Source organism: Ambystoma mexicanum, chromosome 9 (genome assembly GCF_040938575.1).
Source record: "Ambystoma mexicanum isolate Mex_15411 chromosome 9, UKY_AmexF1_1, whole genome shotgun sequence".
NCBI lineage: Eukaryota > Metazoa > Chordata > Amphibia > Caudata > Ambystomatidae > Ambystoma > Ambystoma mexicanum.
Genome location: NC_090931.1, coordinates 584,847,814 through 584,861,178, shown reverse-complemented (window position 1 = coordinate 584,861,178; position 13,365 = coordinate 584,847,814). Strand labels below are relative to the sequence as shown.

General features: G+C 48.5%; 1 protein-coding gene across 1 annotated transcript in view; it reads right to left on the bottom strand.

Moving 5' to 3' along the window:
* The window catches only part of ASPA (aspartoacylase), a 336,193-nt gene extending 331,520 nt beyond the window's left edge, over window positions 1–4,673 (bottom strand). Inside the window, exon 1 of the mRNA XM_069615192.1 lies at window positions 4,306–4,673. Within this exon, the coding sequence (XP_069471293.1) occupies window positions 4,306–4,529 (224 nt within the window). The 5' untranslated portion in view covers window positions 4,530–4,673. The remainder of the gene's footprint in view (window positions 1–4,305) is intronic.
* Between the last annotated feature and the right edge of the window lie 8,692 nt (window positions 4,674–13,365).

The following is a 13,365-nucleotide window of genomic DNA, read 5'->3' as shown; positions in this document are numbered from 1 at the left end:
GTGTTTTGGGTGTGGTAGCCTAGGGACTACTTTACCTGGACTATTTTGTTGGGGCTATTTAAACTACACCCGAGCAAGACAACATGCTTCGCGTTACTTTGCAGCTTGCAACGTGACGCTCACCGTGTCCAGCTATTCCCTCAAACCTTGGAGGAGCAGAACCTGCAAGGAGACAAAAGGAACATCATTAGCAGCAGCATCTTACCTGCAGTCTTCATCTTTAAACACTCACAGCTACTGAGAACAGCTTCCTCGAATCTGCACGCCTCCCGGACAGAACGACCTGAAAGAGGAAGATAGAGGCAACATTAAAGAAAGCAGTAGAGGCATTTACAAATTACGAACTGCTCAAAAGGCTTACCTGGCTGGTCGCCTCTTGGCTGCACCACTCCGGACATTCCACTCGCACTAAAGAACACCGTGACCTACAAGGAAGGAAAACACAGGTTAGCAAAGGCAAGACTTTGCAGTGCTGCGCTTAGTGCTTACTTACCGCATCATAGCGCTTTTAATGTGCCATCATTTACCAACGGGGCTCAACCAAGCCAGTTCGCCGCGGTGAAGCTCCGCATACCGAAGGGAGAAAAAAGAGACATTTTAAACAAAGAAAGGCCTGCAGGATAGCAACAAAACTAAAGAACAGCAATAAGACCTACCTGAACAATATCAAACGGGCCGGCGTCAGTGAAGTAACTGGACCGCACTCGCCCATGAAAGACAACGCGCCCCTGCAAAGAAGGCAGGACGGAGAGCACGCCTAATTCTACCACAAGGCAGAACCTTCCCCGCAGACTACATCAGGGCAAAGCTGAGAAGCATACCAGCGAGTAAACCGGTTGGGTGGCGTCCTTGTGGCTACCAGGTGAGCGTAACACACGGCCCTCGCCGTCCTTGGGGAAACGCACATGCACATATGCTCGTTTTCAGCATGCTAACCATGACATTGGGACAGTGGGGACTATCACACCTGCTGGTGTGGGTCACAGGAAGGGCTGTTCATAATTTTCTACATTACTGTGCGCACTGAGCCGGACTGACATGGTTGCAATTACTTGCAAACGTTATGTAGCACAGCCCATTTGGTCCAACATCACTTACACGCCAAACCTATGTGCCATGCTACTCTGTTCTGAAAAGCTGCAGACAGATTGCAGAGTAGCTCTGCTGTGTGGCCTTTTGTAGGGCTGCTGTGGAGAACGTGCACCCGGAAAACAGGCCTACATAGTTCAAAAATCTACATACATGTACAATTGCACATTGTGGTGTGTTTGTAGACGTGTACTTTCCGAAAAAACACTCCCTACTTTCCTCAACACTGTACTTTGCCGCTGTGGGTGCAGTCACATGGTGACCTCGCCACTGCTCTCCTTTTGAACTGCTGTCTGCAGGACGCATTTTGGGCGGAATACATTGTGCGCATGTGCATACTGTTGCCGCTTCTGTACAGAATAATAGGGCGCCATACGTGTGCCGAGCATTTTGGGAGACGCTGGCTGTTTATAGGGTATAGCAGGTGGGATGTTTATCTGTACAGGTACCTGTAGGCCGTGGGTGGGTGCCTCAACCTAATTAATGTTCGTTCGCTTATGCTGAACAGTGTCAGTGTTACCAGGACACAGATCAACAGATACAAATGCGTGTACTTGCACAACAACCAAATTTCCCCTCCCACATGTAATCGTAGGTGGAGGACAACATGCGGACATGCGAAGCGTGCTGGCGTCGTACGGTTGCCTCCATTGTCATTGTGGATAGGTCGGGCAGCTGTGGTGTCCGTAGGACAGCTACCTTTTCCTTAATTGCAGTCATTCCAAACAGGACTAGGTGCCGCTGAGTGAGAACGGCATTTCTACAACAAAAAAAATCACATATACACTCAAAAACCGTTCACTTATTAACGTTTACTTGTACACATTCATTCACACCATTTGGAAAGGGAAGGGGTAGCATAAGTGGATACTTATTGTGGGGAATTGGGGATTTCCTCAAGTTGGTTGTGAGGGAAGGAAGACATTGAAGTATCACCTTAATGTCTCCCATCACACGGATTTTGAGGGGATGGCGCCCTTTGACATGGGGAAGGGGTACACGTACAGGTCTGCTAGTGCTGTTTTCTTTTGTCATTAATACACCCTTGTACGCAACCTTTCAGGTGGCACAATTGTTCACCAATTATTCCACTTTGGCTCTCTGCCTGTCTTTTTTGCTATGCACAGACTTTCTTTCCTTTGCTATGGCCATGTGCTGTTGTGGAAGGGTTGCCGCTTGTGCTGCCTTGCTTTCCTTTCCAATATGTTCTCTCAAAGAAAAGAAAATGTGTTTAGTGTACATATAGCAATATAAAGTACATAATGTACGCTTCACAGTACTGTGCGTACCAATGGGGTTTGTAGTGTAAGTCATTGCGTCATGAAGGGAACTTTCTTCCAGCCACTCTAAGGTGCTTGCCATTGCAGCGTAACAAATGAAACATTATGCTTCTCTACTATTGTTTACTGCAGCACCTATGCAATTAGTAGACAAACTTCAGTGTGCTTCCTACACTGTAGTGATGTTATGGTCTTGGTACTTTGCGGTCCGTACTCTCTGAAAGCACGTTGTTAAAGGGACGTTATGGTTAAGTTAGGCTATTAAAAAAACTATCGTCTTTACTAAAAACACTACGCTAAAGCAACATTCTGGTTACAGTGCCCTACTAAAAACCAATGAAATTCACTAACAAAAAACATTGCTAAAGGGACCTTATGGTTAAATTGCAATAGCAAAAACCTATGAAATTCAATGGAATAATGTTGTTATAGGGATGTTATGGTTACAGGTAAAACCAAAGAAAAAAAACGAAATTCGTCAGTTATGGTAAGCTAAGCAACCATAACTCGCACCACCAGTGTGCATTGCAAGGACTAACACCTATGACATCAAAGATGCCATCACAAATCTCATTGATCCCATCACTGATGACATCACATATGTGGCTCCGTCTTTTTTTCACTGACATAAGTAGGCCAGGTGCTTTTCTTCACTGACAGTCAAGACCTAACAATTCAAAAGGTTCTATCTTTGTGTACGGCATCGCTTTCATATGTTCTTGCACTACTTTCCTTAGGATGCACTCACATCATATGATACATATACATATAGGGGAATAAGAAAGCGTAAAACACTGCAATCATTTCTGTGCATAAAGATAATCAGTTATGTTATGAACAGTTTCTGGTAATACTGCTCCTTTTTTGCTTACTTTAATTTCCCTGTATATGCGCCTATTTGTATGCATTGTGGTGTCTTTATGTTTTCTGTGCAGTGGTGCAATTATGTAGTTATTAAGGCAATGTGAGATTCTTCTTACTTGTTTCACAGTACCCGAAACTGTAAAATGAAAGCATTCCTGATTTCACTATGTAACATGGGAAGATTTTGAAGATTACACTTCTATGGGGCATGGTGCAGACAATGGCGACATTTCGACATGAGTTGGTTCATGTACTGCAAAGAAGTCTGTAATACAATGCTGTGTGCAGCAATGCATTGCTCAATGAACTACTTATCTCATCATAGTTCTTCCAATGATGTTTGATAGTTTTCTGCAACCATTACAATAACAATGTCTTGTGGAGGCTTCCCATGAAAACTAAATGCTCATGTGATGTCATCAATGAGATTTGTGATGGCATCTTTGATGTCATGGGTGTTAGTCCTTGCAGTGCACACTGGTGGCGCGAGTTATGGTTGCTTAGTTTACCATAACTGGCGAAACCTTATTTTTTTGGTTTTACCTGTAACCATAACATCTCTGTAACAACGTTTTTCCATTGACTGTCATAGGTTTTTGCTATTGCAACTTAACGTCCCTTTAACAACATTTTTTGTTAGTGAATATATATATACACACACACACACACAATGTTTTCACTGCTTACATACATAGTGGTTATTATCTTGTGAAGTCACTTCCTGTAATGTTATCAAATTCAAGTTAAGGAGCCCTGCACTTAATGTGAGGCACTTGGCCCCACAAATCCTAGGGCTGGCCCTGGGGGGTGCCTTTCATTCCCTTTCCCTTAGATAAATCATACAGAACAGAGTAGTGGCAAAGGTATCGCTTCATATTTTGCACTGGTTTACATAGTTGAGCGAGAACGCAGATAATTTTCAAGCCCAGTAAACACAGCATGGCTCAGGAACAATGCATGTATGAAACAGAATGTGAATGTTCGATCATGATAAAATGATTACATGCACTGAAACGGAACGTGTGCATTCTAAAGCAGCTAGTGAAACAAACATGCGTGCAGCAAGTCTCACCTGAGATGCTCTGCAGTGAACGCTCGGTTCAAGTCGCAGTCGATATACCGTGACCGACTCAGAAGAGCTCTCGGGTTTGTAATATACGGGGTCACCTCCAGACCATGCCTCTGGATCTCGCTGCCATTCGCTAGCCAGTGCTTCACCAGGTACACGCCCGACAGCTCGTTGCCGTGAGTGCCCCCGAAGATAGCAACTCTTCTTATGGGAGTGTAGTCTGCCATGGTGCGCTGCAACTTTAAGGAAGCGCTGCCAACAACCCAACAGCGGCCTCCCAGCACAAGAATGCCACGACAGGGCTTTGCTGGCGTGACTCCGAAGCAAAGTCCAGGAGGAGCGTCTCTACAGTTGGCTAATAGGTGTTTACAGCCTTCTGCTTTTGCATAAGGGTGTCAGGAAAATGACACTCCTCCCAGAGCCCTGCCCCTCGTTCACCATGTTTGGGCACTATCGTGAAGCACATTGAAAAATGTACACAGCTAGAAGTTTCCTACTCAAGACTGTCCGGCTGTTCTTGGATTAAAGTTGACCTGCAGTGTTTCAAACCGTCCCCAGAAACCAAATGTTCATTGCATGGCCAGGTTCAGAATTTGACATCCGAAATAATGATCGGCAGCCAACAAGGCGGAGACAGAGCCGTGCCTGCTGCGTAAAGTTAGCGAACGTTCAGCCCACGTTGGCTGCCCAGTTTACATGCAAAGTACACGAAAATAGATTTACTGTTAAGTAATTCCACTTGCCCTCTCAGCTTTGTAATATAATGCAACGTAGTGTTCGAAGCACAACTTCTGACAACTTAGTTGCCTCTTGGCGCTTGCACTTTAAGGGACACATTAAGACAAAACATTAATTCCATCCCAGGGAAGTTGCCCACTACAGAGCTTGACAGCAGACAGCGCATTCCGAGTTTGGTCTATTAAGCAGAAATGTAAGTGTAACGAACGTGTTTCTAATGGCAGATAACCCTGCCCAAACATGAACAAAACAATGGCGGTCTGTAGCCACCTAACAAGTCAGTAATGTCGAGGAAACTAACAAGTCGGTAATGTCGAGGAAACACGCCACTAAGTCTGCCAAAGGGACGTTAATGCGCTTAAACCCAAACCGGCGGCCCCTGCCTGTGCGGTAGTTGAGAACTAAACAATGACTTGCAAAATAACAGTTTCCTGTTCAGTAAAAGCAACTCAGCACTTTCTAGAGAACTGGAATCTATGATAAGCCGATCTAGCAGCCAGAAAAACCCGCCCTTTTATTAAATACGCACACTCCTGATTTGTAACCATGGCTTAGGAGAATAAGCCTTTTAAGAGATGTATATCAAAGCAAAACGTTTTTTTAAAAACAAAATCAGATAAGCAGATTTTGTAAAACTCGCAGGATAATGGGGACGTTTTGTAAAATGAACATTAACGATTCCAGAAACCTTTGTCATGTGGCGCGGAATACATGTATAGAAGCACACCGCGTGTTAGGGGGAGTGTGGCAGGGGCAATACAGGACACGGGGGTCGGCACCAGCAGGCGCCCCTAACAAACCCCCAGTGTCAGCAGCCCCTGAGCTTTTCCCACCTCACCAGGATGCAAGGCATCCAGGAGCCAGAAGTTGAAGTACAAGGGGTCATGACACCTTTAAAGACCGGAGGGGGGGTCTGCACTTCCGCTCTCTATATGGTAGAGGGGAGGCACAGAGACCCCTGCCAAGATTCTCTATTATGGTAACGTAGTCGAGCAATCAAGGCCTAGCTTCTCAGGAGGTGATGCGGGCTGGTTCTTAAGTACAGTGTAGTCCCCAAGCACCCACGAAAGAATGTCCACACACTGTATCGGTTAAAACACAGTCTTTATATAATTAATAGTCAAGGTCATATACACAATCACGATAACTCACTTTGTACCCCGAAAATCAACAATGGTAAATATATACAATTCTAAAGTGGTACCGCTAACGTTATTAGATCTCCTTAAAGTGCATACGGTCAGAATGACACACAGATAAAAATAAAGAGGAAACCAGCAGTAGAGAGAGGAAGGAAAGCAAGATGGTTGAGCAGTAGGCAGAATACCTGTAACTACTGTTAAACACAGCTCTGTGTGGAGATCCCCCACCTGGGCAACCTGTCGGAGAAAGATACAAGTCCAGTCCATGTATTGTTCCCACTAGACTTTCCAATAGTTCTGCAACTCCAAAGTACCTGGCATTGTAGCGTTCCTCGTCAGGGAAATCGACAACCCTTCTTGAGTGTCCTCCCTTTCAGGCAGGAGTCACGGGTCGTCGAACGTCCGACGGAGAAGAGGTCGAGCTACGATTGTGAAGTGGCCGCGTCGTTCCTAGCGGTGCTCGTTGACGGAGAAGCGTAAACGTCCTGCCAGGAAGAGGCGTGCGGGGCACCTCGGTGTCGATAGTTTTGGACTGCAAAGAGTTGAAGAACTGTGGCACAGCAAGGGCGTACAGTCGTCTGCGTCTCTGTGGTCTTTGGGTGGCGGGAAACCCACCGGTGGATGTTCCTCAGCGCGTTGATGGTCAGGCCTTCTCCAGCAGGATACAGCGGCGACGGTGCAGACGAGAGCATCCTTGGATCAATGAAGTTCTTAGGCAATGGGAGCACGGTGGCTCCAGTCGGCGACGGCGGTCGTCGACAGTGGCGGACAACAGTCCGGGTGCTTCTCCTTGGAGTTCCGCAGCAGTCCTAGTATCGGGTCGGCAGCCTGTCGAAGGTCTGTCTACCAGGGAGCTTAGGCAAAGATCAGCTGTGCACGATGGTCCCTCGTAGCTCGGGAAAAGGGCACCTTACCAGGTCCTCTCTGCGTCAGTTCTTGAAGCGCAGCAGCTTTCAGATTGCGAAGGAGAGCAACAGCAATTCTTCTCGTCCAGCAGGGCTTCAGGATCAAGCTTCAGTTACATCAGTTACTTGTCGTAGTGGACTTCAGCTTCTGAACACGATTCCTAGCAGTGAGAGGTCCCCAGATATACTGTTGATCTCCCATTCATTCCGCCGGGTCACACTCGAGCATCCAATCACAACTACGGTCATTCATGCAGGCAGGCAGCCAATCAGGCACACGAGGTATTCAGGCCCTTCACTTCTCTCCAGACACTCACAACAAGTTATGTGTATTGGGACAAGTACCAAGCCATTCAACACTCCAAGCTGCATTCATACCGGTTTCGGGCAGTGCTGTCTCAACCATTGTGTCAAACACCAGATACTAGACAGCCACAACATAGAATGTATATTCGTCACGCACTCCATTCACCCAGGTCCCACCCACAGGCGTACCCACAACATACGGTCGTTGAGAAGGCTCCAGCCATTCTGGTAAGCACTTCCCCACACTACCATATACAGAACTTCCACCCAACAGCCAGTCAGGGGGAAGGGACAGAGGCAGGGCTTCCAGGGACTTCGGGAAGATCAAGGTAACAGGGGATGGATGGCAAGACGCCATGGGGGCCATTTTGTCTCCATCAGGAATCTACCGATTCCAATGACAGGGCCTGGGCATCCCAAAATGGAGGACGCTCAGGGCACCAGACATTTCAGCATGGAGGTGTCACCAGCCCATACCTGCTCTGTGGGTCACACACAGGTGCCCAAAAACATACACTAGGGGAACAGGGTTGTACCTCTACCCATGGGTGCCATAAGGGTACCCCACGGGTCTGTTCACCAAACCAAAAGAGAGAGAGCTGCACCGCCAGGAGTCCCACATGAACTCCTGCGCAGAAAACATGACAGAACACACGATAAAAAGCAGTAAAGGACAAGGGCACGGAGGCCCTGTCCCTCCGATGTATTTCCAGCATCACAACACCTTGTACTTCAAAGAACAGGGATATGGGGGGACAGGAGGGAGGAGACTGGGAAATGGGGGACAAGGTGAGTGTAGGTGAGAAAGGAAACTAAATAACACAATAGGGGGGTGGCAGAGGCGGTGGCCGAAACCGCCCCCCTTTGATCAGGCCTTGTCGCCAGGAAAATGTAATGTGGCCCCCGGGCAATTTTGACCCATAAGTACAGGGGCGGTGGCATAAGGTTAGCCACAATGGCCAATCTCTGAAAGGAGCACAACCCAAAAGAGAAACATTTCCTTTATCCACGTGTCGCTTTTTTGGTTTTATCTTCCCTCAAGCCTGCTTCCTCGCTCTACTCGGAGCTCGAAGCACGCAGAGTCGGCTCCATCCAGAAACCATTGCTCGGTTCTGCACGAAGGACATAATCTTTGAAGTTGGCAAGCAAACTTTATTTGGTTCACTGCACTGTCATGTTCAGTTTGAATCCAATCCACATCGTTATGTGGGAGGCGGGGTTACGGTGGGCTTGGGACGCTGGGAAAGGATGTGACGGCGAAGGCGGGGAGAAAGGGGAAGTTAATAAGTTACCGGCAGTGACCGTGTGGACCTCCCGTTATTTAAGAAGTGCATGGTGTGTCACGGTGCCTCTGGCGCGTGCAAGTGACTCTCAGTCACTCCTTAACACTGGCGACGAGGTAGGCACAGATCTGGCACGGACCGACCCAGAACGGGCATCCTCATTCCGGAAAGGAGCGGGAGGCGTGGACCGCCTTATCTGTTCACGCCAACCCAGGCTGCCAAGGTGATCACATCCACGGGAGCGTCGGTGATGGCTCCCATCATTCCAGCTGTAGTGATAAGCTGCGCTCATGCAGCAGCTCCATGCCCGGGCTGCAGCAGTGATTTCAAAAGCATAATTTTGGCGCGTGAGGCCCACTGGTGGTCATGCGCCTCGAGCAGGCAATGTAAAAGCACCGGACCATGCACGAGGGAAAGAACCTTGTCCCTCCAGGAAGGGGTGGCACAGGCACAGTCACACACGTGCTACTGACAAGAATAAGCCTAGAAACACAGATGTCGGAGGAGGACATACCGGCTACAGTGCCTGCCAGGCTTTTGGAAGCCTTTCACCAAGGCCAAGGAGTAGTTACGCTGTGGCAGATGCCCCGAGCATTTGACCTCAGAGACAAAGGTAATTTGGGGCCCCGGTGAGTCCGATGGATGAAGGACTTCAGAGTGTACGAAGGGGGTGATGGGCCCCATGGATGAAGAAACTAAGAAAAATATACTCACTGTGGCAGTTGGAATCGCTGTGAGGGATATCCTCTACAAATTAGTTGATGAGGAGAAGGCGAGATACCAGGAAATTCATGAAGCACTTGACACCTATTTCGCACCAGATACTAATGTGGACTACGAGAGACATATCTTTCATACAATTATGCAAGAACGGGGAGAGACTCTGGACAACTATGTTATGCGGCTCTGCATCCGCATGAAGCACTGCGCTTTCCATCGTTATTCCAATGACAAAGCACTACGCTCCCAAATCATCATAGAGTGCAAGTCTGCAGAATTCAAAAGGAAGCTGCTCCAGAAACAACTGACCCTCGACGAAATCCTAGCAATGGCCTGCACCGACTCAGTCACACAACAGGTGGTCGGCCTGAGACGAGCAGTGGTCAAAGAGTATGAAAAGAAGTAGTTGAACTATGTACCGTACTGGCTTGCCCCCGGTCCCCACAAACCCCATCGCCACCCCCTTCCCGCACACAATACAAACTGCCAAACACATGCACCTACTGTTAAAGGGAAGGTTCAGTGCAAAGCACTGAAAGTGCAAGTTTCAACTTCTTCCTGCATGTTTATTTTAAACTGGAACCATTCCGGAATAGTTTCTTTTAAAAATAAAAGTATAGGAACCGTAAAACGTAATTAAAGAAAGTAGAGGAGCACCGCTCCCACCTGCTCCTGCCCACTTCGACCACTGGGGACGAGTGAAGATTTCATCGGAATGCTAGAGATCAGGAAGTCATCAAGAAGCTGACGCTGACCTTTCCTGACAAAACCAGCCAATCGACGAAATCTTGCTACAGGTGTGGCTACGAGTTCCCTCATGAGGGCACGTGCACAGATCTGGGCAAGAAGTGTGAGGCCTGCTGGGGTGATGACCACTTCAGAGCCGTTTGCAGAAACGCCCCGGTGCCAATCGTCAAGGCCGCCTCCCAGAGGAACACCAGACGCCATCCCACTCACTGTTCGGATGACAGGAGGTCGAGCCGCGAATACAAAAGATACAGTCCCACGGAAGGTGAAAACGGCCAACAACAGCTCAGATGATCGCTCCCGTCTCCCGACAGGAGAATCACTCACAGCCCTACGCTCACCATCTGGGAGTGAATATTCATCCTCGCAAGACAGCCAAAGGAAAAAAGGTATGTTTGGGTGGTGGGGAATGAGATGGCGAAGGAACAGAGCCCTATCTTAACACTCCCAAGTCCACAACATACCTACAGAATTTCTCATTGACACAGGTGCAACAGTAAATGTCCTAAATGAGGAGGCCTACAATCGCCTCCCACAACCGCCAAGACTGAGGTCCTCACAGGTTGAAATGTTCCCTTATGGCTCGAACATGCCCCTGCCATGCAAGGGCACTTTTACCACAATCTGTGTGCACAAATCGCACACGGCCAGCATACAGCTGCATGTCCTCTCCACAGAAGCCAATAGTGGATGCATTCTAAGCTTCAACACAGCCGTGGACATGGGACATGTTCATATTCTGTACTGCATGATGGCCTATAAATATCTGGCCCCAGGAGAGGATGTCACAAAAGCATTTCCAAACCTCGTCAAGGGTCTTGGCAAACTATGCAACTGCAAAGTGAGTCTTCAGATTGATCCTGAGGTCAAGCCCATTGCCCAGCAATACAGGGGCATCCCAATAAACATTCAGAAACAGGTGGAGGAAGACATAAGACACTTACCGGACCTCCACAACATCGACCCTGCGGTGGGATAGACCCCATGGGCCTCCCCAATTGTGCTGGTCCCCAAGAAAACCGGCAGATGGTTCCATCCACCTCTGCATAGATATGCGCCGTCCCAACATGGCCATCCAGCGTGAGCGCCATCAAGCCCTGAAAATAACGGACATGATCCACCTCCTCAATGGTGCAACTGTGTTCTCAAAACTCGACCTCGAAAAGGGCTACCACCAGCTGGAGCTAGCCCAGGAGTCCAGATGTATTACCACTTTTGTGATTCACTTGGGGCTATATCGCTAAAAGCGTTTACACTTTGGCATATCTTCAGCTGCAGAGACTTTCTAGGAAGAGATCCACCAGGTAATCAAACACATCCCAGGGTGTGTGAACTACAGTGACGACATCCTGGTGTTTGGCAAATCAACCCAGGAACACAGCGACAATCTACACAAGTTCTGCACGGCCCTAGAAGCAGCCAATGTCACACTTAATGACAAGTGCGAATTGGGCAAACAAACTCAAATTTTGTGGCCACATATTTTCGGACCAGGGCATGCGTCCGGACCCAGAGAGGTTCAAAGCATTACAAGAAGCCCCCCACCCAATTGATGTGTCGGACCTCAGGCCATTCCTGGAGGGGGTCGCAAGTTACTGTTCTCGCTACCTGGAAAACTTTGTGAAGGTAAGTGCTCCGCTCAGGGAACTGACTAAGAACAATCAGGACTTCATCTCGAAACCAGAATGCGAGACCACCTTTGCAGAAATTCGTACCCGCACCGCTTCGGCCCCTGATATGGCCTAATTCAACTCGCCCAATGACACAAAAGTGACAGTGGATGCCAGCCCGGTGGGACTACGCACGATACTTGCGCAATATGACCCCAGAACCCCAGACATGAAAAAGGTTGTGTCATATGCAAGCCACAGCCTCCCCGCCACCGAGCATAAGTGTTTGCAGGCAGATAAGGAAAGCCCTTATCACCATTTATGGCAACCCCCAATCCCAGATGCCACAGTGCCACAGAAGATAAAAAAATGGAGGCTCTGTCTCCAGCACTACAAATTCTCTATCCGCCACAGACCAGGCAAGGACAAGAATCCGTCCCAACTACCTTTCACGCCACCCCACAGGACCTTCACTTCCGGAGCACTCGATCACTGACGCATACTTGCAGTACATTATTCACCAATTAAAACCGTTCCCAATAGCATGGAAGATGCTTCAACAGGAATCAGCAAGCGACCCAGTGCTGACCATTCTCTCACAATACATCAGCCACGGAATGGTGTCATGTTCAGTTTCAATCCAATCCACATCTTTATGTGGAAGGCGGGGTTAGGGTGGGGGCGGGACCCTGGGAAAGGATGTGACGGGGAAGGCGGGGAGGAAGGGGAAGTTAATCAGTTAATAAAGTGACAGAGTTGAGACCGGCAGTGACCGTGTGGGCCTTCCGTTATTTGAGAAGCGCATGGTGTGTCACAGTGCCTCCCGGGCGTGCGAGTGAATCCCAGTCACCCCTTCACACGCACAAAAAGCAAATAATCAGGGGTTTCCGAGTTCTTACCTTGCAGCCCGGTGGGTGGCCAGCGCACGAGAAGAGTCTTGCTGAGTCCTCATCTAGCAGCCTGCGTATGTGGCGAACACAGGGACGCCGGCGGGAGCAGCGGAACATGCCTGCAGGGTTGCAGTTGAGTGTTGATCAACACGCATCTAACATGCATTCATTACAGTGCCGGGAGCAGAAGTAAGAGCGCTCCTGATGGGGAAAAGACTTACTAACCTTCTGCTACCGTAGCAGGGAGAGTGCTTCCAAGCGCGGCAGATAAGGGGCAGAGGACTTTACAGCCTACATTATCAATTCCAACAGAGCAGAAGGAGAAGATCGCACCAGGCGCAACCATTGCATGCTGAATTTTGCAAAAGTCAGTGATTAAAAGCACTCACATCTTTTAACTGGTCACAGCAGCAACACAAAAAGAAAACAAAGCAGTGATTTAACCAAGCAGACTACATCAGCAGGGCGGTAACACACAGGAAAAAAGGTCCTGCAGTCTTCGTTTTCTTTAGTGCGGGGCACACACTAAGGAGTGTTTTTATTTTAAAAACACAGTGGTGCTAACATCAAACAACCTTATGTCGAGGTTAAGCCATGGCCACATGAGGGGGAAAGGAGCGCCAGATACTGGCATGGGAAGCAGCTGCGGAAAAGCATGGCTTAGACCCGGTCCAGAGCAAGTTCTGCCAAGATTCCGAGACACCAGAGGGGAGCCAGTCTCC